At 36.1% G+C, this 27,820-nt stretch overlaps 1 protein-coding gene across 4 annotated transcripts in view; it reads right to left on the minus strand.

The window, feature by feature from the left end:
* The window catches only part of NNT (nicotinamide nucleotide transhydrogenase), an 86,106-nt gene that overhangs the window by 24,145 nt on the left and 34,141 nt on the right, over window positions 1–27,820 (minus strand). For all 4 annotated transcript variants that reach the window (XM_058564119.1, XM_058564117.1, XM_058564120.1 and 1 more), the window contains exons 8-18: window positions 20,539–20,672; window positions 20,055–20,246; window positions 19,348–19,501; window positions 16,338–16,499; window positions 15,191–15,301; window positions 13,770–13,915; window positions 12,323–12,518; window positions 10,432–10,665; window positions 9,129–9,289; window positions 7,008–7,187; window positions 10–169 (exon numbers count right to left, since the gene is read on the minus strand). In XM_058564119.1, coding sequence (XP_058420102.1) covers window positions 10–169; window positions 7,008–7,187; window positions 9,129–9,289; window positions 10,432–10,665; window positions 12,323–12,518; window positions 13,770–13,915; window positions 15,191–15,301; window positions 16,338–16,499; window positions 19,348–19,501; window positions 20,055–20,246; window positions 20,539–20,672 — 1,830 coding nt within the window. The remainder of the gene's footprint in view (window positions 1–9; window positions 170–7,007; window positions 7,188–9,128; window positions 9,290–10,431; window positions 10,666–12,322; window positions 12,519–13,769; window positions 13,916–15,190; window positions 15,302–16,337; window positions 16,500–19,347; window positions 19,502–20,054; window positions 20,247–20,538; window positions 20,673–27,820) is intronic.

A 27,820-nucleotide genomic window follows, 5' to 3' on the forward strand; every position in this document is an offset into this window, starting at 1 on the left:
TTTTTTTACCTGGAGTAATAATAATGCTATTAGCTTCTCGAATCATGTCAATTGCATTGTCAAGGTTGATTTCTGTATGTGTGCCAGAAATTTCCATGGGTTTTCCACCAGCTGTTGAAGTGGTACCATAGCCTCCAAGAATCACATTAGCCAGGGAACGATTCATTGCCTAGAAAGCAAAATTATCAGCTGTGAGAGTTTAAACCACATATCTTTTTGAAAATGGTATGAATCCTGCATATATGCTATTCAGAATCATTTAAAAGGTTTATTTGATTATCTAAAACATTTTAAACAGATAAATTTGATCTAGCTCCTGAAAATTATTTCAAAAATTTAAATGATAAGAAGACATCTGGGAAATCACATCATTTTTTTTTTCCTATAAAATCCACTACACAATGATATACTTCCAGTAAAAGTAAATTTTTTAAAAAAATGTAATGGAAAATTACCAGTGACATTAAGAAATTAACGAAAAATTCAGATCTAGTAATTATTGCCTGTGTACTGACTGAGCAGATTCCACCTCCATATTCACATGTATTTCACCAGAAAAAAAGAGAAAGATAGCTGTAAGAAATTTCACAAGGTGACTCTACAGATCTCTCAGGTGAATTCTGCTACCAGCTCCAAGCTATCAAGAGGCAACAGGGAGGAATCAAAGGATAGGGATCTATATCATCCATTTATTTTATTTACTTATTTATTTATTTAGAAGTCTGCTGCCCTCTGTCAAGAAAAAAAGAAACGTAGGAGTTGATAGTGTCTTCTTTTCCAAATCAATGACAGCTGCATGGAGTTATAATAGGAGTGACTGGATTCATCAGTAGGCTCCTAAAATATTTCACTTCCAAAAAGGTAGATGAGTAAGTTTATATACTGTTTCATTAAAATTTACAACCACCCTTTTTTGTGTGTGTGTGAGGAAGATCGGCCCTGAGCTAACATCCGCTGCCAATCTTCCTCTTTTTGCTGAGGAAGATTAGCTGTGAGCTAACATCTGTGCTCATCTTCCTCTATCTTGTATATGGGATGCCACCACAGCTTGGTTTGATGAGCAGTGTGTAGGTCTGCACCCTGCAAACCCCGGGCCGCCACAGCTGAGCGCACGAACTTAACCTCTACACCACCGGGCCAGCCCCTACACCCACCCTTTTAACGAGAAAAATAATCTCAGGAAAAAAATAAGAGGAAGGCACTTCTCATTGCATGCTCATTTAGAATCATACAAAAATGTACCATACAAACACCAAAACAAAAGTGACAAGAACTAGTCTGGTTTTGAAAACTTCGTTCAAAGAAAAAAAAAAGACAGTAGATGTTTCAAGTAATGAAATACATTTTAAGAATTCAAATCACTGTACATGATCAAAGCAGTTATTCTATATGATCATAACTGAACTTAATCACTTCGGAAAAGATTCCAAAAAATTCTTACACCCTATTTCAAGGGTTGTAATAAACATATCATTGATCCACTGTTTACACCATTTAAAAGCTATATGTGTCAATCTATTACTTTTAAAGAGAAGACAACACTTTATTATTAAAGAGCAAAAAGCACTTGGAAATTTTCAGCGATAAGTAACACATAAGGAAAAACCAAAATGTGACCACCCATCCCAAGGTAGCCCAGCCTGCCACCACCTTAGGGGCCATCTACACATACTGCTGAAGTGGGACAGAGGTAAAGGCTGGGAGGAAAGGGCAGAGAAGATGAACAGAGAGCCACACTGGACTAACGGCAGCATATCAACAACATAAGTGTCAAAGATGATGGATCCAAATGTCAGAAGTTTTTATTTATTTATTTATTTTTATTTTATTTATTTATTTTTTTTTTCCCCCAAAGCCCCAGTAGATAGTTGTATGTCATAGCTGCACATCCTTCTAGTTGCTGCATGTGGGACGCGGCCTCAGCGTGGCTGGAGAAGTGTTGTGTCGGTGCACACCCGGGATCCAAACCTGGGCCGCCAGCAGCGTAGCGCGTGCACCCAACCGCTAAGCCACGGGGCCGGCCCTGTCAGAAGTTTTTAAATTGTTCTTTTGACCTGAGCTCATTTATCAGACACAACATTCAGATTTTATAGAACCCAAAGTCTGGTAAATTTGTCTAATATTACTACACATAAAATAAAGCCCAAAATATCTTTATGTATATTATTAATGGATAAGAGAGTCAGAGAAAAATTAAAGTAATGCTTTTAAATTAAGTTCATAGTCCTATCTGACAGGAAGTTTTAAATTCTTAACATAACCTTCTATACTTAAATCCAAGGTTTAATGAAAATCCAATTAGCCATACCTGAGACTTCCCAAACACCCAACATTTGTTGATTTTGATAAATCTTTTCTAGTTTTGAATTACAGGATTCCGAAATTAAATTTCCAGCAATATGTTCTACCAAATTTTTGCCCTTAAAAACTGATTCAAAGGACTAATTCATACACTAAGACATCTGTCATAGATAACTTTAAAAAAAATAGTCAACCATACAGAGATGTTCCACCTCCTGCATCACACAGCCCTGCAGAGGGACAGATGGCAGAGGGACATGATGTAAACAGACAGACGTAGAGGGATATAACCACTTCATTCTAACGTGGCTTAAAAGGAACCATTCTTTTCTTCCTACATAACTGAATGGAGGAGAAGGAAAGAATTTCTAAGGACATTTAATCAATATGTACCCACTTCTGATGGCAGCTTAGGGAGAAAAAAAACGGAACCACACAGTAGTTTAACAGTCAAAGTCAAGCTGTTATATACATATTCGCAATTATATCACATTTAAGCTAATTCCATGTGGTCTCTTGAAAACTAAATTATTTTTCATCTCTGAATTTACCATTGCAACATCGTATTTTCAACAAATGTTTAGGGTTTAGGGCTTGTTTGCTTCTCTTTTTTTTTTTTTTGCTTGCTTGCTTGCTTAAGTGATTAATGAGACTATCCTGTGACAGCTGATCCGCAGACTGAAGAGTTCCCAGCTTCCAAGACAAAGTATTTGCCATGCTGTCCAAGACTGTTCCCTTTAAGCTATTAAGCCCTATAATTAAAATTGTATGCTACATTAAAGAGATCCGTAATTCACATAATTCCAAGAAAACTGTAAGAAATAAATCTGTAAACAAAGGAAAGGTCATAAAATAGACAAAACCAAAGCAATAATAACATATATACCATTTACTAGCATCTCTCATTTCAATACTTTTTAGGTGCTAAGTAATTAATTGATTGAAAAGCAAAAAAAAAATTATTTTTGGTTTGGCTTTGATCCACTTTATCCTGTTCTATTTTCATTTGGAAACAAGTGGCAAAGTGCAAAAATCAGAAATGCGGTTTGAAAATGCTGTTCCATTTTTGCAAGCTCTCTATTTCCCAGGCAATCTGGACACTATCTCAAGAAGATGAACTGTAAATCATAAATCACACAAATCGTAGGTTAATGTCTATATGACATCTGGATATAAAGCAAATCAACCATTTGAGCTGGCTGTTTGGACACTCTTGACATTTTTCAGTTTTTATAATATTGAGCATTGTGTAACCACCACATTAGGCTCAGAGGACATCCAAAAGAATTCTTTATCTGAACAAAAGTTCAATTTTAGGGACTGCTGATTAGCCACTTGGGGTGCATTCCATTCCCTCTCACATAATACAAGTACTCTGTTCTGGTTTGGACTTGCATGTTTCCTTCAATAAATAACAAAACAATGAAGGTAAACATACTAGTAATAATAATAGATATTGATATATGGTAGTGTATCTGCTACCATAACCCATCTGGAAAGTATTCCAAAATATGAAATGAGCTAACAAATAAAATATCCATCTAATGTTCATCTAACAATTACCATATTCATTCAAATGCGCCAGGTGCTAGGTCAGGTGCCATACACACAAAGGCAAATAATAAATTGCATCTTAAAACACCTCCTGTAAAGTGAGATTAATATTTCCTACCAGAATTAGTGTGGGGCTTGGACGAGCTAATACTTGTGGAGCAGCCAGCGTGATGCCTGCAGTACTGTACGTGCCCAATTACGAGCAGCTACTTCGTTGTTATTATTAGGATGAACCACTCTGAGCTGCTAAGTACCAGCCACGAAGAGACAATTTCTTATAATAAAGAAGCACAAGCTAAGAATCAGTGAAGAGCAACATGAAAAGTCAGAAATCAGGAAAATTTAGAAGGAAAGAAAATTTCTATCTTCAAAAACTGAAAAATACGGCAGGCTTATTTTTGTTATTGTCTTGTTTGTTTTGCCCTTAAAAACTGATTCAAAGGACTATTTCATACACTAAGATATGAACAACAAAAAGACCTTACTCCTTTTGACCTAGTAATTGTACTTATAAAAATCTGACATAAGGAAACAATCAAAGATGTACAAGGAGGAATACTTTACAGCAAAAAAAAAAAAAAACTTAAAAACAACTAATGATATGGATTTGGATAAATAAATTATGGTATATCTTTGTGACATAATAATACGTAGACACTAAAAAGTATTAGTTAGAAAAGTACTAGTTAGAAAATTATTAGAAAATTAAACAACATGGAATGTAGTTAAATATGCATATGAAAAAAGACTAGAATTAGAATATGAAATGTTAACAGTTAAGTGGTAATGGGATTATAGATGATTTTATTTTCTTATTTATCCTTTTCTATTTTCTTCCAAATTTCCCACATTAAATGTCTTTTATGGGTCGGCCCATGGCTTAGCGGTTAACTGCACGCACTCCACTACTGGCGGCCCGGGTTCGGATCCCGGGCGCACACCAACGCACTGCTTCTCCGGCCATGCTGAGGCGGCGTCCCACATACAGCAACTAGAAGGATGTGCAGCTATGACATACAACTATCTACTGGGGCTTTGGGGGGGGAAATAAATAAATAAATAAAATCTTTAAAAAAAAAAAAGTCTTTTATTTTTGTAATTGAATAATACTTTTTTAAAAATTAAAGCTTCAACTGTTCTTGAATCCAAATTAATACCATTTTCTACTACAAACAGAGCATCAATCTGACCCAGTATAATATTTATGGTCTCAGAGAGCTATAAGATTACCTTGTTAGCCTTCCATACAGCATAGGAATAAAAAATATCTGCGGTATGCTGACAATAAATGGCATGCCTGAGGCAGTGGAAATAGAGAGAAAACAAAGAAATGGAAGAACTACAGAAAACAGATCAAGAAATATGAAAGAATAGAAAAAAATTGAAGAGAAAGAAGATATAATTACAGAAGTACAAATAGAAAGAGTACTTTCAACAAGTACCTCTTACTGCATTATTCAAGTTACTATTATAGAACTGCTACTGTAAAACTTACTGTAGTTAATATAACTAACAATAATAAAAGCTAAATGAAGAAGGGAAAGGAGAAGAATAAAAGAGACACAGACAGACAGAAATTTGGGAATTTGATAAATTTCAGAACCTAAAGAAAACCATTTAAGAAAAAAACGATAAAGACAAGAAGGTACCCATGATGACACTCCAAGAACTAGATACAAGTCCTCCGCCCCCTCCCCATATCAGTATGCCATCAGTTTTGTTAAAATTCAAATCCTCCTATCTAATTTTAAAATCAGTATTTTGATCAACCACAAATTTTAAGTATTAATGAAAATCTGCTGCCCCCTGCTGGTCATTCAAATTCACCAAATGAAGCAAAGTCAAATTAAGGGTTAAAAGTTCATTTTTAGAGAAAATTTTTTTCTAATAAAACCGAATAAATTTTTTCTTCTTCATAAACATTTGTTTTTAAAAACCCCAAAGCCTGACCCTTTTCAAATAGGAGACACAAACCTCCACCTTTCCAAATTCCCTGAACAATTTGGGAGATTTAATCTTAAAACCTTTTAGCTTGTTTTGAACTTGCGCTATCAAATCCTTTGTTTTACAATATGGCCAAAGAAAACTAATTTTTTATTATGAAAATGTAACTTCAGCATTCAATTTACAATGAGATTTTCAATTAAAACATAAGAGAAATTTTGAGCTGTAAAATAAATATTTTATTAATATTGTACTAAAAGAATGAAGGTGGAGTAAGGATCCTCTTTCCGCATGAATTATTAATCAGTGTCAAGTCACATTCTGATTTCACTCAGTTTCATGCTTGTCCTTTCACAGTCATTCAAAACTATTATTCAGAGGATAATATCCATAATTTGAAAAAGTTTTCTAGTCAAATCTTTAATTATTTGCAGGATATCTTCTTGCTTTCAAGAAGAGAATTAAAAACAAAAAGGAAGCTAGGAAGTATTTGTCTTGTTAATTTTTTCTTTTCTTTTTTTAAAAAATCATGCTGACCACAAAACTTCAAGATAGGCACTCTCACAGATGACCAGTGGGAGTGTAAATTGGAGCAAGCTTTCTGGAAATAATATGGCAATAAGTAGAAAGAGCCTATAAAAATGAGCACACCCTTTCACTTCTACGAATCAATCCTAAGACAAAAATCAGAAGTTCCAAAGCTGTGTTTACATACAAAAAGAAATAAAAATCAAACAACCTAAAAGGTACAGCATTAGGAAAAAATTAAATTTTGTATATCCATATGATGGATTAGTATTAAGTCCCTTAAAATAATATTTAAAAAGGATTTTTAATGATAAGAAAATGACAAGACTATAGTTTGTAAGATTGAAAAAATTAAAACAGTGTACAATATGATCAGACAAGTAAATACACAGATATATAATACACAAAGAAAAAAATAGAATAAACCAAAATCTTAAGTGTTTATCTCCAGACGGAAGGAGTCAGAAGATTTTTATCTTTATATTTCATTTTCCTAATTATCGATACTTGGGTACTTTAAAAGCAGTCTTGCAAATAATTTATTCAAATGAAACACTCGGATAATTCTGCTGAAGAGAATAAAAACTGGCATGGTCATTTTTACCACAAATAAAAGAAACTACAAACACACTTTATTTTCAGAATAGCATTTGCATTTCTTTCAAACACGTGTTTCTTACCACACACATGATGTAGGACAGGATAGCACCAGAGGAGCCGATGAGCGCACCCACGATGGTCAGCAGGTTGTTGTTGAGCAGGAAGCCCTCCGCACACAGGGCCCAGCCTGAGTAGCTGTTCAGCACAGTGATGACTACCGGCATGTCTGCACCCCCGATAGCAGCTGTCAAAGTCACACCCTAGGACGAAAACCAAAGTGGAACTCAAAATTAATAAAATAAAAATCAAACCTTTTAGTTTGCTTAGTTCTTAATCACTCCGGTTGGCCACTTAATATATTTACCTAAAAGTTCCACTGCTAGGAATACCAAGTGCCTCCTATCTGACCAACTCTCCCACAGATATGACAACTGCCAACACTGAACCACCTCCCCCCAAAAAATCCCTAAATCCCTAAAAAGCAGTGATGAAAAGCAGGCAGAAACAGGAGAAGGGTCTACATTTGGAAAAAAGTAACAGCACTGAGGGAATTTCCAAGTTTTGAAGGCATTAGCCTAAGGGCAGGCCACTGCTGGTGCCAAGTGAAACAGCTAAAACTAAGATATAAGCCCACAGTCTTATTAGTTCGAAAATCCGAGGATAGGGTTTAGGGTGACCAAGGCAGTTGGAAAGTGAAAAGGGAAATTCTGCAAAGGAGCAGGCAAGAGAAATGAAGTCCCAAATTCCACGTAGAAACTCTGCCCAAATCTCTGGCTGACTCTTGAACTACGCACATGTGGGCAGACTCCAAGCAATCCTGTCAGGAATAAAATAACAACAGATTTCAGCTGCCCCCCACCATAGAGGAGCCAGAATTTGCCATCTCAATCCAGTCAAGTTACCTGCCTACAAAAACAAATAAATAAAAAATAATAATCAATACTCTTTGGAGGAATTCAACAGAATCCAAAGTCTCTATAATGCATCATTTACAATGTCTACAACACAATCCAAAATCACTAAACACAGGACAGGAAAAAGGATAGTGGGGAAAAAGATTTTTGCTTTTTATTCCACATACTCCTGGATATTCTGAGTTTGTTACAATGTGAATGTAATTCATGTATTACTTTAAGCCAAAAGCAATTAAAATAAATCCACAAAATATTTTATCTTACTTGGACATTCTCACACAGCCATTAAGTATCTTTTAAATATCAAATTCACCTCTTGTCAAAAATGAAAGTTCTTGAAGTTTTACATTTTTGTGCTATAGGTTTGATTTTGAGACTTTTTTTTACCTCTTCTGCTTTAGGACATAAAAAAAATCAAAATTATTTTTCTTTTATTTAAAATAAAACAAAAATCAGTGCTATATAAGCCAGAATAAAATAGAATTTTAAGTTACTTTTCAGTCTTCTAAAGTTTCTGTGTCGAAATCATTGCCTAACTCTTAGGATAACACTGTAAATCTTGTGTTTCTGAATCAAGCAGCCAGTAAGTGTTTGATAAGCAATTATTATGCGTCTAACTTTGTGTTAAGCACTGAAGATTATTTACAAACTTAATACATAAACCTTGTCTACAAAGTATATACTGGACTAGAGAAACATGAAGCAATCAGTGAATAACAGAGTTGTATGCAATAGCATCATACACTGATATAATAAAATGCTAAATTGTAACATATAAACAACTAAAGAATACTGCATGTATCAATATACTAAATGCAAAAATTAGAGAGGAACAGGAGGACCAAACCTACCATGAAAGGCTTCACTGAACTCCCTCACTGAACACACAGGGTTTATTAACTGCATTTCATTTTACACAATTATTTGATTTGGTGTCATAGCTTCCAATGAATGTGAGTGCAACTAATGGGCCAGGACTATCTGACACTTACTGAATAAACCCAAAGCACTATTTTGTAGGGCTTGTCACACAGGAGGCACCTAATGAATAAAATTGACTTGGAATTGACAACTTTGAAAGGAATAATTAAGTGGAGAGAAAGAGTGATTTTCTTCTTACACTTTTCTACATTTTCCAGATTCTAAAAAGATGAATATATAACATCATTTAAAAACATTTTTATTCCATCAGGGGTCTTGAAAAGATAGAAATATGATTAGACTGTAATCTAACAAAAAAATCCCAGTTCCTCACTAAGTATGTGCTTTCCATCTCTGACTTCTTACCATGATAGTAGAGAGAGCTGACACAGAGCCCAGACAGGTAATGCCGGTGGTAAAGCTGGGGTCCATCATGTATGGGATTACTCCACCTACACTAGCAGCCAGCAGGCCTGCATTGAGTAAGTGCCTCCCAGGGAGCAGGAGAGGGGCAGATTTCAGGATACCTAGGACCAAGCACACGGTAGTCAGAACCTAGAACACGTCATAAGACACCCCCTCACACACACTCTTAAGTGTGCCATTTAATCTTAAACTACCAAAATGTAATATTAGAATAAAAACATGGTATTTAAAATATCACTTTATATAACCAGATACTGAAACATAAAAGCAAATTAGAGTTCTCACACACAACAAATATTAACAGAAGTTGGAAAAGTATGGCTCAACTTAATGACTCTTTTCTCTACTTTGGTCACACAACAATTTCTTTACTCTTTGTCATGGGATCTTGAAAAGTGATTTTTTTTTTCCTGTATGACCAATATAGAAGTTAAGTGTGGTTTTATTTATTTAAAACTTCAAAACAGAGTCCTAGCACATTAACATTTCTGATTCCATCAACTAAGCCGAAGGGAAAAGAGTCCTGGTTTGCTAGTTGTTTCTAAAGACAAAGCATGAGACAAAAATGTTTTAGGCTTGCAGTTCTTTTGTGATTTTTAAGTTTTGTGGAAGTTCCTCATTTAATTTTAATGAGTTGATTACTGAGAGGCAACACCAGATTTTCAAATCACAAACTAGTTTCTGTAGAGACTCACTTTTTCATGAAAACACTGAAAGCCCCCATGTAGGTTTTTTTTTTCCCCTCCACTTCTATTTGCATGATTGGCTTTAGCAGTCACAAAAGTTGCCAGGATAGATATCTAAAATGTGTATTTGTTTTCAAAATAAGTATGGTATACTAATTGCACAAATCTATTCGATAAGCTTCTTTCTGATTCTGGGAAATGCACACAGTTTATTTCTGTGAACTCTACACAGCATCCCTTACCAAGGATTATGAAAATGTTATTTTGTTCATATGCATTATCAAATATCAACTAGTCCCTCTGCACAAATTTCTGCACACTAGTCTCCTCCACTAGCCGTCCGCAGAAGAAATAGCTTCAAAGTTTTATGAGATTTGTAAGGATCAATAAAGGGAAGTCATCTTGATGGAGAGAAAAAAACTTTTATATATTTCTGAGTGTTATACAAATACTCTTCACTTAACAGGTTGTACTGTTAAGCTATTTTCTGAAATTGAAATACCTTTAAACCCCCTAAACAATAGATATTTACCTGTATGTAATGTTGAATCACTTACCCTGCAATTTTCCATAGGCAACAAGAGACCCGCTAAATGTGACACCACCGATGTAAGTACCAAGGTAGGCCACGATCTTGGTGAGATTTGCTGTTGCATCCATAGCAAAATGAGGATATTCTATAATGTACTCAGCTATGCAAGTAAGCACAGCTGCCAAGCCCACTAAACTGTGGAAAGCAGCAACTAACTGAGGTAAATCTGAAATCTGGATGCGTTTGGCAATTGTCAATCCTGTCGGGAAATGAAAGTCAAAGAGAAATCAAAACTCGACAGACCTTTGAGAAGTAACCACAATAAAAACCACACTTAAGGGTTTCTTTCCATCATTGTCACCAATAAATATTCATCTGCTGCCTAGTATGGGCTAAATATACTCTATAGGGCCTATGCAGAAGGTAAGGACACTGGCTACATACACCCATTCAAATAGCAGGTTTTCTCAACAAAACTAACCAAGGCCCAAGTCCAGAGAACCCAAACACACAGCATCAACATGTGTCTCTGCCCTTTGCGACGTTCGAACACTCCCCCGGCCTCCTGCGATTTCACATTACTTAAAGCTCCAATTAAATTCCTTAAACTCTCTCCACTGCATGAATAACCCAGGCCCTCTCCTCCATAAGCCAACACTTGCTCCTGAACACACAAGAAACACCTGGAATATGAAGAAGGCCTAGGTTTTCAGGCGGATGGGCGAGAACCAAGTCCAACGATAAAGAAATGCAAATATCTGAGTAGTAAATGTCCAAATTAGGAGACTCTGAGGGAGTTGCATGGCTCAAGGTAGGTGCTATAGAAGGAGTGGGGCTCAGAATGTTTGCTAAAATCATGTCTAAATGTTTTCCTTCCGTGAACCCACAGCCCAGGCATTTTCCTTAAGTGCCTTTCTAGGGACTGTCAAGAAGGGACTCCAAGCTTTCCTGTGGATGTACAAAAGGAGACCTACAGCTAATGTTGTACTGGTAAACATCTAACCACCAGCTCCTCGGGATAAAAATGCGTGTGTGTTAATATGTACAGGAGTTTTTACTGATAAAAAGGTATGTAGTACACAATTTTCATATAATAATAAAATATGCAATACTCTTTATTGTAAATTCCATATAGGCAACCGATTTTCACAGAATGCTTTTGCTGATTTTTGCCAAACTTTTGTACCTGTAGCCAGGCTAGTGTTTGCAATGGATGAACGAGTATAGTTCCCATATGAATGTTGGTTGATATTTTTGTTTACATTAACAAGTAAGACAAAAGTGAAATAATTAGATGTATGTGAGAACTTCACTCATTGTCAACCATGTGAGTAATGACTTCACTGAATCTGGTAACACTTTTCAAATACTGGAAGAATCTTTGCTCAACTTTTTGTGCTATCCACAAGGAAATGGCTATAGACACAACACACTTTTAAGTTTAAGCTGCATTATTAACATTTTCTCCACTTTCTTAGGTCTGGACAACCAAAACAATAAATGAAACCAGATTTGTAGGGTTTGCTGATTTCCATCATGTAAATACAACTACCATGGCTGATTTCAAGCTACCAATGTGACATCATTAAATAGGGAGTTGGGAAGAGATGTACAGTAGCCCACCATTACATAATGTTTCTACCATACAGATGCAATAAAGATGGATAACCTCAAGAGCATAAACCATAAAATCTAATAAATAAATTAGAAAGTTATAAATAGTATTATTAACTTTGCTTCTAATATAATTTATTATTTTGTTTTGGTGAAAAGTCATCACAGTTGGTATAATTGTCATTCAAATACAAATATTTTAAAACATTTAACCTTGAGTTAAGTCCAACAACTTAACTCAAAAGAGTGGGCTAAAAAATAGGCACGGGGTCACATAAAGGCAGAAACCCACAAGTGCTTACCAATGGTACCGCCCAAAGCCATTGCTCCAGACATCTGAGCTAACAATTCGGGGCTTGGTTTTAGGGCTCCGAGGGTGGCTGCCAGGCCTCCAGCCACCCCAATCATGCCCAATGCATTGCCAAGACGAGCTGTTCCCTGGGTGGAAAGGCCGGCCAGGGCACCAACACAGCACAGACCTGAGGCCAGGTACATGATCTTTTCAAAGGAAAGGGAAGAGAGAGAGAGAGGCTATCAAAACTTTCTGTCTGTTAGCTTAGGGAGACCTCTCTTGAGGAAACGCGATTCTCTAAGGACAATTTTAAATTCAGACAATAGAAGAACCAAGATGAGCTCTTCTTTTATTATTTCAATATATTTTCCTATCCATTAGGAATATTAACATATTAAATCCTTTAAATTGTACTTGCAATTACAAAATTTATGTAAATTGGTTTCTTCTGGATTTGATAGCATGCACAAATGCACATAAAAAGTACCTAAATTTAAATGGAGTTATTATGGGATCTAGACCTGACCAAATGCTATACAGGAGCCAACTCCTGATGTTGGTAATACCCGGGACCATGCTGTACACTTTACTTATGCTGTAATTCAGTCTCATGAGATTCACAGGAGGAAAGACTCATCATCCTCATTTTACAAAAGAGAAAATCAAAACTTAAAGAGGTTACATAATTTTTCCAAGGTTAAATGATCATTAAATAGCAAATCTAGGATTTAGACATGGGTTTCTCTGACTCACCACTCCAACTCTTCTCCAAAAAGATTTTGTTCATCAAATATATCAACAAATACTACATGTTGGAAACAGCAGAAACCAAGAGAGACATGATTTTTCTGCTGTCAGAGAGGGTACAATGTAGCGACAGTCATTGAAAAGAAATGGAAAATACTGAAATCAGAACAAAGTTGAGTCTCTATTATAATTATATTTAGACATGGAATTTGCAAAGTTAAACGATCATTTCTGTTTTTCTATATAGCATTCATTTTTAAACTATCTTTTTTAAATGAATTGGTGTAACATCACCCGGTAAAAAGAGATGATGCACTGGCTTTATAGGGGAAGAAAGTATGTAGGAAAAGGACTAATAGTATTTAATAAGAGAAATTTTTCAAATTTTTTACTAATTATTTCATTGTATCCTTACAACAATCCAGCCAAGTACATAAAAAGGATACTAGTAACCTTCTCGACTCTTTTTACATGTAGAAAAACTTAGAGCAAACAAGTAAATTCACATTTACACCATTAGCAGGCAAATCTGTCTCTACAATCCAGGGTCCTGATCCTTAGGGGATGGGAATGCTTTATTTGATGAAGATGCTTCTAGAGTTATTGTTGTATTTGCTTGGTAGAGTTTGAATTTTGGTAATGATAATGTTAAAGCTAATTGGGAAGAAAACATAGTTGCAAAAATAAAAACTTTCAAAAGAGCCTCTTACTTGTTCAATGTTATAACCACTGTAGAGAGCAGCTAAATATCCTCCAACAAAGGTACCAGCAGGGAGCAGGTATACGTAATTGTATTCTGGGGGATCAGTGGGACGTTTGAACATGTCCAGCATTCTCTGCGTCACCAGAAAGCCACCTCATCAAAATAAATATAAAATAGAAAGAGGTTAATCTCATCGAGCAACATGATTTCTTAAAGTGTTACAATTTTTCTAGTTTAAGCACATCTTTATCATCTAGGAATAAATATAATTTTAAGTGACATTTTTTGTTGTTAGTGCAGTCAAGTTGATTCCGACTCCTAGTGACCCTGTGAACAGCAGAGCAGAACCCTGCCTGGTCTTTTTGCGCCATCCTCTCACCTTCTGGCACTATAACAGACAATGCTCCGCTGCTACTCATAGGGTTTTCACGGCCAAATTTTTTGGAAGTGGGTGGCCAGGTCCTTCTTCCTAGTCAGTCTTAATCTGGAAGCTCCACTGAAACCTCTCCACCATGGGTGACCCTGCTGGTATTTGAAATACCAGTGGCACAGCTTTCAGCATCAGAGCAACATGCAGTCGCCACAGAATGATAACCGACAGACAGGTGGTATAGTTCCCTGACTGGGAAATGAACCCGGACCACAGTGGTGAGAGTGTTGAATCTTAACCACTAGACCACCAGGGCTGGCTAAGTAACATTTTAGAACCCCAAAATTAAAAGTTATTCTATTATTCAAGCCAGTTCCATCTAAGGGGGTAAGAAAACTCTGTATTCAAAAAGAAAACTTGCTGTCAGAGTGCGGAACCAAATATTTCTGCATGACTAAAAACAAATAGTCATTCAAACAGCCTGGGAAGGCAAAAGATCAAAGGCCAGTATTTTTTTCTAATAAGTTATTTTGTTTGTTAAACCCTATAACAAATGATAAAAGAAAGAAATACCATATCAACAGGCACCAGGTTTCTTGGACACACTAAAGAATTTTTAGCTACAAAACGGCATCAAATAAGTTTAGTACACAAGTGATGTGATAGGCTTTCAATTTTCAAGAACAAACACAGGCTAGGATAAGGCAAAAAGTTAAAATTTTATCTAAAATTATACTCATTTAGAGATGTTATGGTGATAGCTCTAAGTCACCTTCATTCAAAACCATGCATTCACTAACTTTCCAGTTAACTTGCAGCAAGACATCATTTTATTTGTTTGGTTTGGGGCCTTGGGGGGTGGTTTTTATCAAAAGAGTTTCTAAAAACTACAGATGGGCAGAATAATGTTCCTTCACAGAAAGCATTTATGGTCTGAGTGAAACATGTTTTAAAGGCACAAATTCTTAAAATCAGAATGTCTATTTTATATCGATTTACATTTGCTTCTTATGTCTCCATTAAAAATAGCACTCTGGGTTCCTTCACGGCCATTGTACCTGCTATGTTGACTGAGGATATGAACGTAGCAAGAGCAGCAAGGCCCTGAGGAGTTGTGGAAGGAAACAAATGTCCTCCCATCAGCGCCATCCCACCAACTGCAGTCAACCCTGGGAAGAAAGCATCAATACATTATAGCGACACCACCAAACCAAATGTCAGCACCGAAGGACCTACACGCACCGATTCATAGAGGAGAAAGCTCTTACACACCACTCTCACTGAATACTAGTGTGGGAAAAGGGTTAACAACACTATTTCTCCTTTTGCATAAGAACTTGACCTTCCTTTAACATTCCAGCTCTGTTCCCCTGATAAAATCAATAATGTTATTAGACAACACTGCTTATGGTAAAAAGGGATCTCTGGTGGATAAACTGCACCTGAACTGGAAGGAACTATGTATGAACTATAAATATACGACGGTGAAGCCATAGCTTTGGGCTTTCCTGAGCACAGTACTTCCTGGCATTGGACATGTTCCCTGAGGAGATCCTGGAAGCTACACCTATGACAACGTTATAAGAAATGCCCCCTAGGGCCATGAGGCTTCCAAGCCAGGGCAGCTGCCACATCTCTCCAATGTGGGTCTCATTCCTCAGATCTGAGCCATTGCTGGGGGCCAAAGAGCACAGCTCCTAGGCAGCTGTGTGGACTGCCGCGTAGGCCGCTATGAAGACGTGTCACACCAAAGAGAAACACCTGATGCTGCCCTGCTGGCCAGCTGTGCTTCCTGTCCCATGAGCTTCACAGTGTGACCTATTGTAGACTTGCTAGGCTGAATGTCTAGCCAAATCTAAAAAGATCCCCTAAAGGATGTTGCAACTATGATTCTGTGAAACACTGGTTTCCAAATTTTATCAGAGGAATCCTTTCTTTAAAAGGAATCATAACTGAAAGAAATAACAGTGGCTCTGCAATGCTTGAAATGGGGACAGCCCAAAGGCCTGACATTTACTCCCTCAGCCTCTGACACTTCCAACCCCACCCCTGCACCCTCTGGGGGCCCAAGTCACCACAAGCACCATCTGAGATGCCAAGCCATACAACTGAAAACACAGACTTTATAAACCTCATTGAAAGCACTCCTGGAGTTGAATAAGCCCATGAAAACCTAAGAAGAGGGAAAACAAGAGAAGAACAAACCTGAGATTGCATTAGTCACAGACATCAGTGGTGAGTGGAGAGCGGGGGTCACTCCCCAGACGGTGTGGTAGCCCACAATGCCGGCCAAGCCAAAAGTGGTCACCATCTGGGAGAAGGCTAAATTGGGAGAAGCAACGCCCAAACCTAGCATCCCAATGAGACCTGAAGAAAGAGAGGAAAGAGTGTGAGTTAGCACCCAATTATCTCAGGAAGACTAAAAGCACACACACACAAACATGTGGAATAATCAATGCTTTTAAATTCCACACCTTTGCCAATAGGAGATTTTTTTAGACATTTCACGATTAGGAGCAGGGGGTAAAGGGGGTCAAAGGTATTGTGAACAAAACTCAACTTCTCGACCACCACTCCCCAAAATAAAATAAATTGTAAAGATCTAGTAAAATTTATGAGTCACCTTGGTAACAATTTGCACATTTTGCTCTGTGTAGCTTGCTGTTTTAACTTACATTGACAATGCCACATGTGTTTATACAACTATTTTTATTCCAGAAGTATAGGCCTATAGAGAATCTACCAAAGCATGTTCTACTTGGGTAAGATGCAACCTTTGTCAGACAGGACTTTTGTGAGGCCAATTTCACGTCATTCTCAGATTTGGCGGAGGAAGAGGGATTTTAAAAGAGTAGGAAGGATTTCATTCACTCCAGCACCTCCCCAAAACACATGGCTTCCACCCACCCGGGACAGAAGTTTTGCAATTGCTCCTGAATCTGGACTGGACTGCTGGCCAGGGCAGTCAGCTCCAGCCTCAACACCAAGTCAGCAAACAGGATTTTACAAAGAAAAGGAAAAAAATACAAATTAAATTAAGAATGTGCAGAATACAGTCAGCTCTGAACACACATCTTTAATTATCACCTTTCCTAATAGCAAACATGTGGATGGCTCTTCTGCAACAGAAGAAAGGGTTACCTAGTGGTCAGTAAAAACAGAATGATAGTGGGCAACCAGGGAACTGAAATTTAACTATCCTGAATAAGGTACTTTTTTTCCTTGATATGAACTATTTCTTTATAAGTGGTACAGCTAGAATATCTAGGAATTGACATTAATTTTACTTTAAATTATTCAATAAGACTGTAATTTTAATTTATATTTTCCTACCCACATATAAGATTTCCAGGGTTCCAACAAATGGCTTGTTAACCATCTAAGGAGGATTAGATAAAATATTGTTTTGTGTTCCAGTTTAACATTAGATAAGCCATGTAGAGTTGTAGTTAAGAATACATTTTCTTAAGCCAGACTGCCTAGTTCAAATCGTGACTCTGCTGCTTGCTAGCTGTGTAATCTCAGGCAAGTTACTTGACCCCTCTGTGCTATAGCATCCTCATTTATAAAATTAACCCTCTCTGTCCGCATCTGGAAAAAGAAAATAATAGTATGCCCACCTCATTGAGTTCTTGTAAGGAATAAATGAGCTAAGGCATGTGAAACATTTATTTAGCACCATGCCTAGCACTCACTAAATGACCACGTTAGTCAAGAAACACTAAATTATCAAAACACTCAGTACATTGTGTTGGGTCTCTAAGACAGAAATAACACATCTGAAGGTTTTCTTATCAACTATTTAATCAACTAATACCTTTTCTATAATACATTCAATAATGTCAAATGTGCTATTTCTATAATCTGTATAACAGAGAAAAAAGAGAAAGGAAGAGAAAAAAGAAAGAAAAGGGGAAAAAAGCAAATCACATTCCTGGAAGAATGTTATTCAAATAGATTCCTAACATATATAACAAGCAAAATACTGGTTTTTATTATAAAGGTTCAAGGTAATATATATATATATGGCCATCCTTTTATTCACTAGAATATGCCATTGATATAAACTTTGACTTAACAAACATAAGAGAAACTTAGAAAAATAAATTATCACACATGCCTCACTACATTTCCTTATGAATCTCAAAGAGAAATGGAAATTTACAATCCTACCAATAATACTCTCCATGTACAATACAATAATGTAGTTTCTTTTTTTTCTTTAACAAGTAAGTGCAAATAGAGACACTGGCCCATCTATTCACAATGTTCACAACTAGAGACTTTTTCAATCATTTTGCTGAGACTTGCTCTTTATTCAAGGAGAGTTACATATTTAGCTTTAAAACATCTGGACTCACATGGGAATTTGGAGACTGCTGAGGCTACAAGAATTCTGTGTGCCTGGTGATCATCCTTAATTCTTTATAGTTTGCTTTTGTTTGGTTTTTGTTTTTGCTCTAAGCAGATCTAAATATTTTTAATTCATTCTATGAAACAGAAACCAATTTAAAATCAAATATCCATATTTCAGATTCTAATAATTCATAGCCAGAATAAATATTTATCACTATTTTATAATAATTCTTTAGTGTTGTAATGAATATGAATTAAAAAACAAAGAATTTATGTTAAATTGTAAAGAAAGAGACAAAAATTTTTAAATTGAATTTTTTTACTAGGTGAATAACTTAGAATGCTAGCCAAATGTTCAAAGGCTATAACTGTATCCTAGTGTTTATTCTTTAACTCAAACATCTGGTTCCCCAGTCTTACCCCACTGTGCAGACGGTCACAACTGATGTTTTATAAACCACACAAAAAAATAAATAACCACATTTATATGCACTTAACACCAACACAATCTCATGTACATCACTACTCAACATATTTGATGCAGATAAAATATTAACGATTATATTTAAAATGTTTTTACTATAAAAGGAAAAGTATTAACACTGTATACTGTTTCACACATATTCACTGCAGTATTTAGCAGTGCCTGTATCTCTTAGGGTAGGCAATCAATGTGCAGTCTCCAGTTCTACAGAGGTGGGAAAAGTAACATGTTTACGAGAAATCACTTCTATCAGGCCCAGTTCCTAATGGAAACCAAAGAAGGACAACAGCATTTCATTTCCTAATTCTGACAATTAGTACGTTCCTTACAAAATTCAAATAATCAGGACTAGATCCTAATAAATGGGACCCTCACCTGCTGTATATGCTGAAGCCGTGGTCATTGTCTTCCTGAAGGGTGTAATAGTAGCTGCTTTTTCAGCTTCCAGCTCAGCCACCGTCTTCTGTTTTACCGGGGCACCTTGAGGAATATTTTTTGGTGTGGGAGCGGGGAAAATCACTGCACCGTCCTAACAGAGATTAGAAAAATAGCATTTTTTTAAAGTGAATCCAGTATTTCAGAAACACAGAAGATAGCTACAGTGTTGGAAAAAAAACTGTTCTTTAAAAATAATTTTAAATAAATATATAAATTCATATAATTTATAGCTTATTTTACATAAATATATAACGTATATCAATATATAACGTTTGTGTTACGTATTCACGCATAGGTATATAATTGTATGTCTATGGAACATATATGGAAGAATGCAGATCAAACCCTTAAAAGCAGATAGGTGGGGGGAACATTTAATGTTTACTTTATTCAATTCGGGTTTTTTGTTTGTTTCTGTTTTTCAAAAGCAATGCATATTTTAGGCGAGTCGTGTGTATGTAAGTCTTTGCAATATTTTTCTTTAAATCGTTCTGCATTTTTTTAAAAATTTTATTGGCATAAGCCCAACACATCAATACTTTATCAGAATATACATTAATTCCAAAATAGAACTCTTCCATGAACAGAAATCCTAAAACAAATTTACATTACAAACACAGAAAAGACCAGATCTCTTTACTTACCTTCATCACTACAGTTCCTCTAATGACATGACCCATTGTACCAAAGTCAAAGTCATCTTTCACTTCAAAATAAAAGTTCTCTTTATCAGGGCTGATAGCCTTTAGGAGCTTGGTGATGTTGTTGGAATACAGGGTGCTGGCCTGAGTGGCCATTCGGCTGGGAAGGTCTGTGAAGCCTATGTGAGTAACTCCCTAAATGAACAAAAGTACAGTCAGAAAGGTCTATTACCGTATGCTCACATTCTTCCTAGGACAATTCTCATTCAGAGTCAAGGCTAAGTTCTTAAATTTTATATCTTTATAAATATACAAACATACTCACAAACAAATATATATTTCAAAAAAAGCTTTACACGTGCCTATTTTTAATTTTAAAAAATTTTAGGCTTCAGTTTCTCTAAATATTTAAAGGAATAAACACCCTCTAACAAATCACTAAAGATGTAAAAATTGGTTCACAGATAGAAGAAGCTTTTTGCTATACCTTATGAACATAAAGTTCTCCTGGCTTAGTGGTTTCAAAGTTTCCGCCAGCCTCAGCAGCTAAATCCACAACAACTGAACCTTCCTTCATTGACTCAATCATTTCTTTACTAAATAAAACTGGAGCTTTTTTACCTAATAAAATTAGAGAGAAAAGGATATATTATAATTTTTTAAAACTCTATATTCTAATTATTACAGTAGTCTCTGGGTATTCAGGAATTTAACATCTCAAATTTTAACTCTTCCAAGATATCCTAAGGTCCATAACACAAGTGAGATTGGTCACTCTTCTACGGAAGAAATATGATGAGTGTGACCTGAAAAGCCAGTGTGCAGCAGGGAGCCATTTAGCTAGCAAGAAAGGCAAGAAATTCCTTGCCATTTGCTTGGCACGGAAATCTCAGTTAGCAGTGCTCTTCTCAACTAGCTTATATCCAGTACCGCTCATGAAGAGATCAATGTTTTACTTGTTTTTTTAGAAATGCACAATAACAAGCTATTAAAGAAACTGGAATTGGACCCAAATTGCACCCAAATTGGACAACTCATGAAGATCACAAATGTCAAGGGAATAGTCAACAGTAATTTATGCATTACAAAACAGAATATTCCAATCATCTTAACAAACGTCACCAGGTTTTCCTAACATTATATTAACGTACCTTAACTTAATACAGGATGACTTCAAGGAGAGACAGGGAAGGGCCATGAAATGAAAACAGTGGGCTACTACAACACCAAAGTCTTAGGGATCACTCATATGCTATTACTGCCACTCAACAACTATTTATTGTGTTCCTCTGGCAAGTCAAGCCCTATGCCTGCTGCTGGGAATATACTCATAGATAAACAGAAAAGGTCTCCTCTGTTCTCGTGGTACACGTTCTCCTCATGAGATATTTCACATTTTAAATTCATAATGTGCGGGGACCGGCCCCGTGGCTTAGTGGTTAAGTGCGCGCGCTCTGCCGCTGGTGGCCCGGGTTCGGATCCCGGGCGCGCACCAATGCACCACTTCTCTGGCCATGCTGAGGCCACATCCCACATACAGCAACTAGAAGGATGTGCAGCTATGACATACAACTATCTACTGGGGTTTTGGGGGGAAAAATAAATAAATAAATAAATAAAAATTAAATTCATAATGTGTTTTAAGCAGTTCACTAATTCTTACACAGAAGATAAAGCCCCAAACATAAGGATTTTTTAAGCTAACACACATCAATATGTTCAAGGGGGCCCCACACTGTGGTATATTATCACGTTCAAGTTTCATAAAACAATGTAAATAGCTAAGCCAAAACAAAAAAGGAAATAAAGTTGTGAAATTGGTAGTAGGAAAGCGAGAGTTAATAGCCTAGTTGTCTTTATCTCTTCTCTTGAAAATTTTCAACTATGTTTATAGAATTTTAGTGAATTAACACTGTCAATTTTATAAACGGAAATCAATTAAAAATAAAACTTGCAATAATCTGTTATTCCAATCCACTTGATTGGAATACATGTGATTCAAAAAAGAAAAATAACCTTTATTTGTAGTACATGTGGAATAAAAAAGTTGTAAATATACAAGTGAGTCTTTATATAGTACTACCTTCTTTTATGATGCAAACTTTATACTTCCAAGATAAAGTTCAATCCCAAGCCTCCTAATCCTGAAGGCCTTCCTCCTAGGTTGAAGTGCTCTTTCTAACATCCGTCTCATTACTGTCCCACTGGACCTTCCACTCCAGCCACACTGAGCTAGCTGCTACATGGTTTGTTAGATGACCTCTGGTTCTCTCTTCTGAGTCTCCATGAAAGAGCAAGAATGAGGAGATATTTTCCCTAAAGACAACACTCTGAAATCCTGGTAGTTTCACCACTTCCCAAAATTCTCTGGAAGTATTCCTTTCTCCTTCCCTCCCCACCATAGTCCAACAAAGGTATCTTGAATATTTAACTAAACTTCACTCAAGCAGGAGAATTTGGGGATGAAAACCACATACATCTGAGGAGTCTTCCCAAAATAAAGTCATGTTGCTCAGTTCTGCAATAATTTAAAGCTATGGATCATATGGCTGCAACCATATAAGGCGGCAAATGTAAAGTGCTATCCTATACTTTCCAGGTGTTTACTGTCATCACCCTCCCCTCTCTCTGGTCCAGAGCTTCTTCTCTATTAACCAGCATCTTGATTTAGCTTTTCCTCCCACCTTACTTGTACCCTCCAGTCTTATCTTTTGATAAACCTTAAACTACTCTTTTGGCTATATCCATTCGGATCCAGGCCCACCCCCTTTGACTTCTAATTGTACCAACTTTACGACCATCAACCTCAAAAATTTGATTTGGCATCTAACTAATTTCTCCTGCCCTGGAAATTCTGGATTCCTTCTTTCTTCTGAGATATCTATAGCTAAAGATCAGTCCCTGAATAGTAATGTTACCCACTTTACAAGACATCAAGTGGCCAAACCATTTAGGCTCCCTGAAAACATCCGATGTGTGACCTATTTGTCCTCCTTGATTCTACTCCTTCAACCTTCACAAAACAATTATGTAGTGGCTAACACAAGTTTAAACACACACATACACATTTTCATCTTAACAGAGATAACAAGTGTTCTGTCTATATTATCACTCTGAAATTCAATCACTTTTGAAAGGACAGCATATTCTTTCACACAGAGTAACTGATTTAGTGTACAGTCAAATGACTGGAGGCTATGTTTGGAAAATTTACTTGAGGGTAAGTTAAAAAAATTTACTTAAGTCACAGAGGAATATTTAAAAGACATGGACTTATTATAAGTAAAAAGCACACAACAAAATAGTATGTATAGGATGCTCCTATTCTGTAAAAAAAGTTTACCTATATGTTATATATATGTTTATATATATAAGTTTATATATACGTTTATATATATGAATGTTTCATATATATACACATACATAAAATATTACATATACTATATAGTTTCTAGGAAATTCTCTATTGTATAGCATTTAACAATACCAGGATATCTTTGAGTGGTAAAACTAAGAATAATTTATTTTCTTCTTTGTGCTTTTCCTTCTCTCCCAAATTTTCTATAAGAGCTTGTTTTAATTTTATAATTTAAGAATTTAATCAGGGCTACAGGGAATACAATGATGAATGTAACAGTGCAGTTGCCTTCAAGCACTCACATGTGGATCAATTTTTTGAAAATTCTGGAAAGTGCAGAAATTAAAATTGAAAACAGAAGGGAAAAAATAGAGCCAAAAGAGGAGCAGAGTAGTACCTAAAAGCTCCAAATGAGCAAATCCTCAAAAGAACAGGTCACGAGAGGGAAAGATGGAGAAGGCAATTTCAAAATACTATCTTACCCTGACGGCCTACAATGACACAAATGTATGATAAATGTGGCATCACAAAAAGGAAGGAACAAAAGGATTAAGGTGATTAGTTAGGTATTAGGGGGAAAAAAATCTACCCAAACCTAATATTATATTTCAAACTAAACTCTAAACTCTATAGATCAGAATTAATTATAAAAGAAGAGAGCCAACCCATAAAGAAAAAGAAAAAAGAAAACCTTAGTGAATATCTCTCTAGTCTTTGGATAAAAAAGTACTTCCCAAACTTAAAGCAACAGGGAAAATTACACAGAAAGCATCAACAGATCTAAATATGAAAAACATATATATATATTACAATCTTCAAAAAAAATGACAAAATATTAATATAATAAAAAGCTCACAGAAATTTTATAAAAAGCAAAACACTAACATCCTAATAGATAAATGAATAAATACAAACAGTCAATTCAAAGAGAAACAGTGACAATCAAAAAAAAAAAAATGTTCACCCTCACTAAGAATCAAAGAAATGTGAGTACAAAAAGTGAGATACTTTCTTTTGCCTCTCAAACCAAAAGAGTCAAAAAATCATAATAATGTTGAAATGAAACAATTAGATGGACAATCTATTGATGAGATTATGAACTGCACAATCTTTCAGGAAAGCATAGTTTATCAAGCACGTATCAATTGGTCAAAAATGTTGACATCCATTCATCCAGTAATTCTACTTCTAAGATTTGGTTAATCCTGGGGCAAGAAATGAAGATTTAGCCACAGAAATTATGCAGAAAAAATGTTAGAGCATTATTTTTTTTTTCTTTTTGCTGAGGAAGATTCACCCTGAGCTAACATCCATGCCAATCTTTCTCTATTTTGTATGTGGGTTGCCACCACAGCTTGGCCGATGAGTGGTGCAGGTCCGTGCCCAGGATCCGAGCCTGCAAACCTGGGCTGCTAAAGCAGAGTGCGCCGAACTTAACCACCAGGTCACAGAGCCGGCCCTAGAGCATTATTTTTAACAGTCAAAAACTGGAAATAAATGAAAAGACCAACTTTGAGGGAAGAGTTAAAATATGGTACAAACAAAAAAAAATTCTACAAAATTATTAAAATATATTTACAAAGAGTTCTTTTTTTTTTTCCTTTTGTGAGGAAGATTAGCCCTGAGCTAACATCTGTTGCCAATCCTCCTCTTTTTGCTGAGGAAGAGTGGCCCTGGGCTAACATCTGTGCCTATCCTCCTCTACTTTATATGTGGGACGCCGGCCTCAGCATGGCTTGATAAGCGGTGCATAGGTCTGCACCCGGGATCCGAACCCGGGAACCCCAGGCCACAAAAGCAGAGCATGCGAACTTAACCACTACACCACGAGGCCAGCCCTGCAAACAGTTCTTAATGACTCATCATATTATATTAAGGGGAAAAACTTATGATATAATATTAAATGGGGAAATAAGAAAGGCATTCTATCTTGATCTCAGCATGATAAAAACGCACAGAAAAAAGGGTGAGAGAAAATGGTAAAATGTTAATTGTATTTATCACTAAGTAGAGGATCACGGATGATCTTTATTTTCTACTTTGTACTTTACTGCATTTCCAACAAAAGTCACACACCATTTTTTTTTTAAAAAGTAAATAAATAAAGTATTCCTGAATAATCATAGCCAGTTTCTCCGATGAGATGAGGACATGGATTAAAAAGCTGTTGTACCGGCCATGCTGAGGCCACGTCCCACATACAGCAACTAGAAGGATGTGCAACTATGACATACAACTATCTACTGGGGCTTTGGGGGAAAAAAAAAGGAGGAGGATTGGCAATAGACGTTAGCTCAGAGCTGGTCTTCCTCAGCAAAAAGAGGAGGATTAGCATGGATGTTAGCCCAGGGCTGATCTTCCTCACAAAAAAAATAAAAAGCTGTAGTAGAGGGCCATCCCCATGGCCTAGTGGTTAAGTTCGGTGCACTCCGCTTTGGCGGCCCGAGTTTGGTTTCCGGGTGCAGACCTACACCACTCGTCAGTGGCCATGCTGTGGCGGTGACCCACATACAAAATAGAGGAAGACTGGCACAGATGTTAGGTCAGGGAGAATCTTCCTCAACAACAAGAAAAAAAGTTGTAGTCGAAGAATCAGAATAACTTAGAAATGGCATTAGATCAACCCATTTACTTTCCAGTTGAAAAGGCTCCACTCAAAGTCATCTGCCCTCCCTGCTATAGCAAGTGAAGCTACACAGTTAGGACAGCCTTTCAAAGTATATGTCAAAACACTTCTAAGGGAGACAGAGACATAACTAAAGATGGATGACAAATAGGAAGACGTACAGATTTTATACAATATATAACATAGAAAACAATATATCCAATGTTTAATGCAAATCCTTCAACTATAAAGAGCTGCACCATATATCCCAGAGACACATGTTAAAGATCCTAGCTACAAGGATAAAAGATCAAATGAGCATATCAGGTATTTCCAGGCACAACTGTAGAAGGCAGAGGAGTCAATAAAAGAAGGCAGGTAAGAGGCATTTTTTTTAGAGGCACATTGGGCTTTCCCCTTTTGACTACTCATTTCTGCTAATTTTATCATTTATCTACAAAAGATGAGATACACAAAAAGACCAAGAGTGTTACATTTCCTCAAACCACCCCCCTAGAAAAAAAAAAAATCACTTTGGTAGAAAAAATTAACAAGGAGAGAAAATTTTTTAAAAAATATTTCCTGGCACTAGACAGACTGTGGCTGCAAGACTTGCCATGATGTCCAACTTCATGAAATTTTTCTTGGTTCCTTCTGGTTCATGGACATGAAGTTCCCTGGTAAGATTACTCAGTTCCTTCCCAGTTGGGAGTTTATTTCCATACTTTTGCAAGACAATGGTAGGAAATCATGCACTCACAGCCATCATTTAAATAGTCATTCCTTCATTGACTCAACTAATACTTATTTAGTGTCTACCATGTGCAGGCTAGATGGAGAAGGAAAATTTTACTTATAGCTCTGAGTTCTAATAAGTTAGGACTGAAAGAGTCTGCATTCCAAGATGAGTGAACAGTTTTATTACTAGAATAGCTAAGGTATTTAAAAGCATTCATCTAAAAATCTTAATTATAGAGTTTCCCAATTGGTTGGCCATTATTTGGGGTGAGTAGGGGTGCCATAGATTAGTATAAGGTATCCTTCAATCTCTGTGTGTACCAAGAATTGACTGTAGACTGAAGAAATGCCTCATACATGTGCCCTGTTTCTAGATGTATGTGTGTATGGCTGTGATTCATACAAATTCATTCTTAAATGTAACTAAATTCATACTATCTCTTCATACTCATGTATTTTCTTATTAAATGAATACTAAGATGCAGTTTTAAAAGTATTAAAATTAGAAACTTCTAGAAAAAAATTACTCATTTCTAAAAATAGCTTTAACAATTTATTGCTATGTAGCAAAAGAACATATCATTGGCCTCTCTACAACACAAAATTCAAAAGAAGTGATTTAGCTTAAACTAAATACCAACAGCTAAAGATTTACCAGCAAGTTTTGCAACATATTACACCTCTCTGAATGAATCAGGCCTAACATGACCATCCAAAATCAATAAATTCTCAGATTCTATCTTCCTGGGAAAAGAATCAAGCCCTCACAGACAATTTTAATCACACTAAAAAAGAAAAAAGAAAGAAAGAAAGAAATTAAGAGGAAACCACTAAAAACATTAGAAACAACAAAACACCAAGATGAAATGGGTTTACCACAAAATTTTATAATGACTCCAAAGAGCATTTAGCATTATTTACTGGAATTATTCAATGGCATATAATCAGATGGGGAAATTCCTAATTTCCTGGCCTGTAAGGTGTCAAATTAGATATGCTCAAGAAAAACTTTCTGCTTTAACAAGAATGTGAGATATTTAACAATATACTAGCAAAGAAATTAATAAT

The sequence above is a fragment of the Diceros bicornis genome, chromosome 20 (assembly GCF_020826845.1).
Source record: "Diceros bicornis minor isolate mBicDic1 chromosome 20, mDicBic1.mat.cur, whole genome shotgun sequence".
In the NCBI taxonomy this organism is placed as follows: domain Eukaryota; kingdom Metazoa; phylum Chordata; class Mammalia; order Perissodactyla; family Rhinocerotidae; genus Diceros; species Diceros bicornis.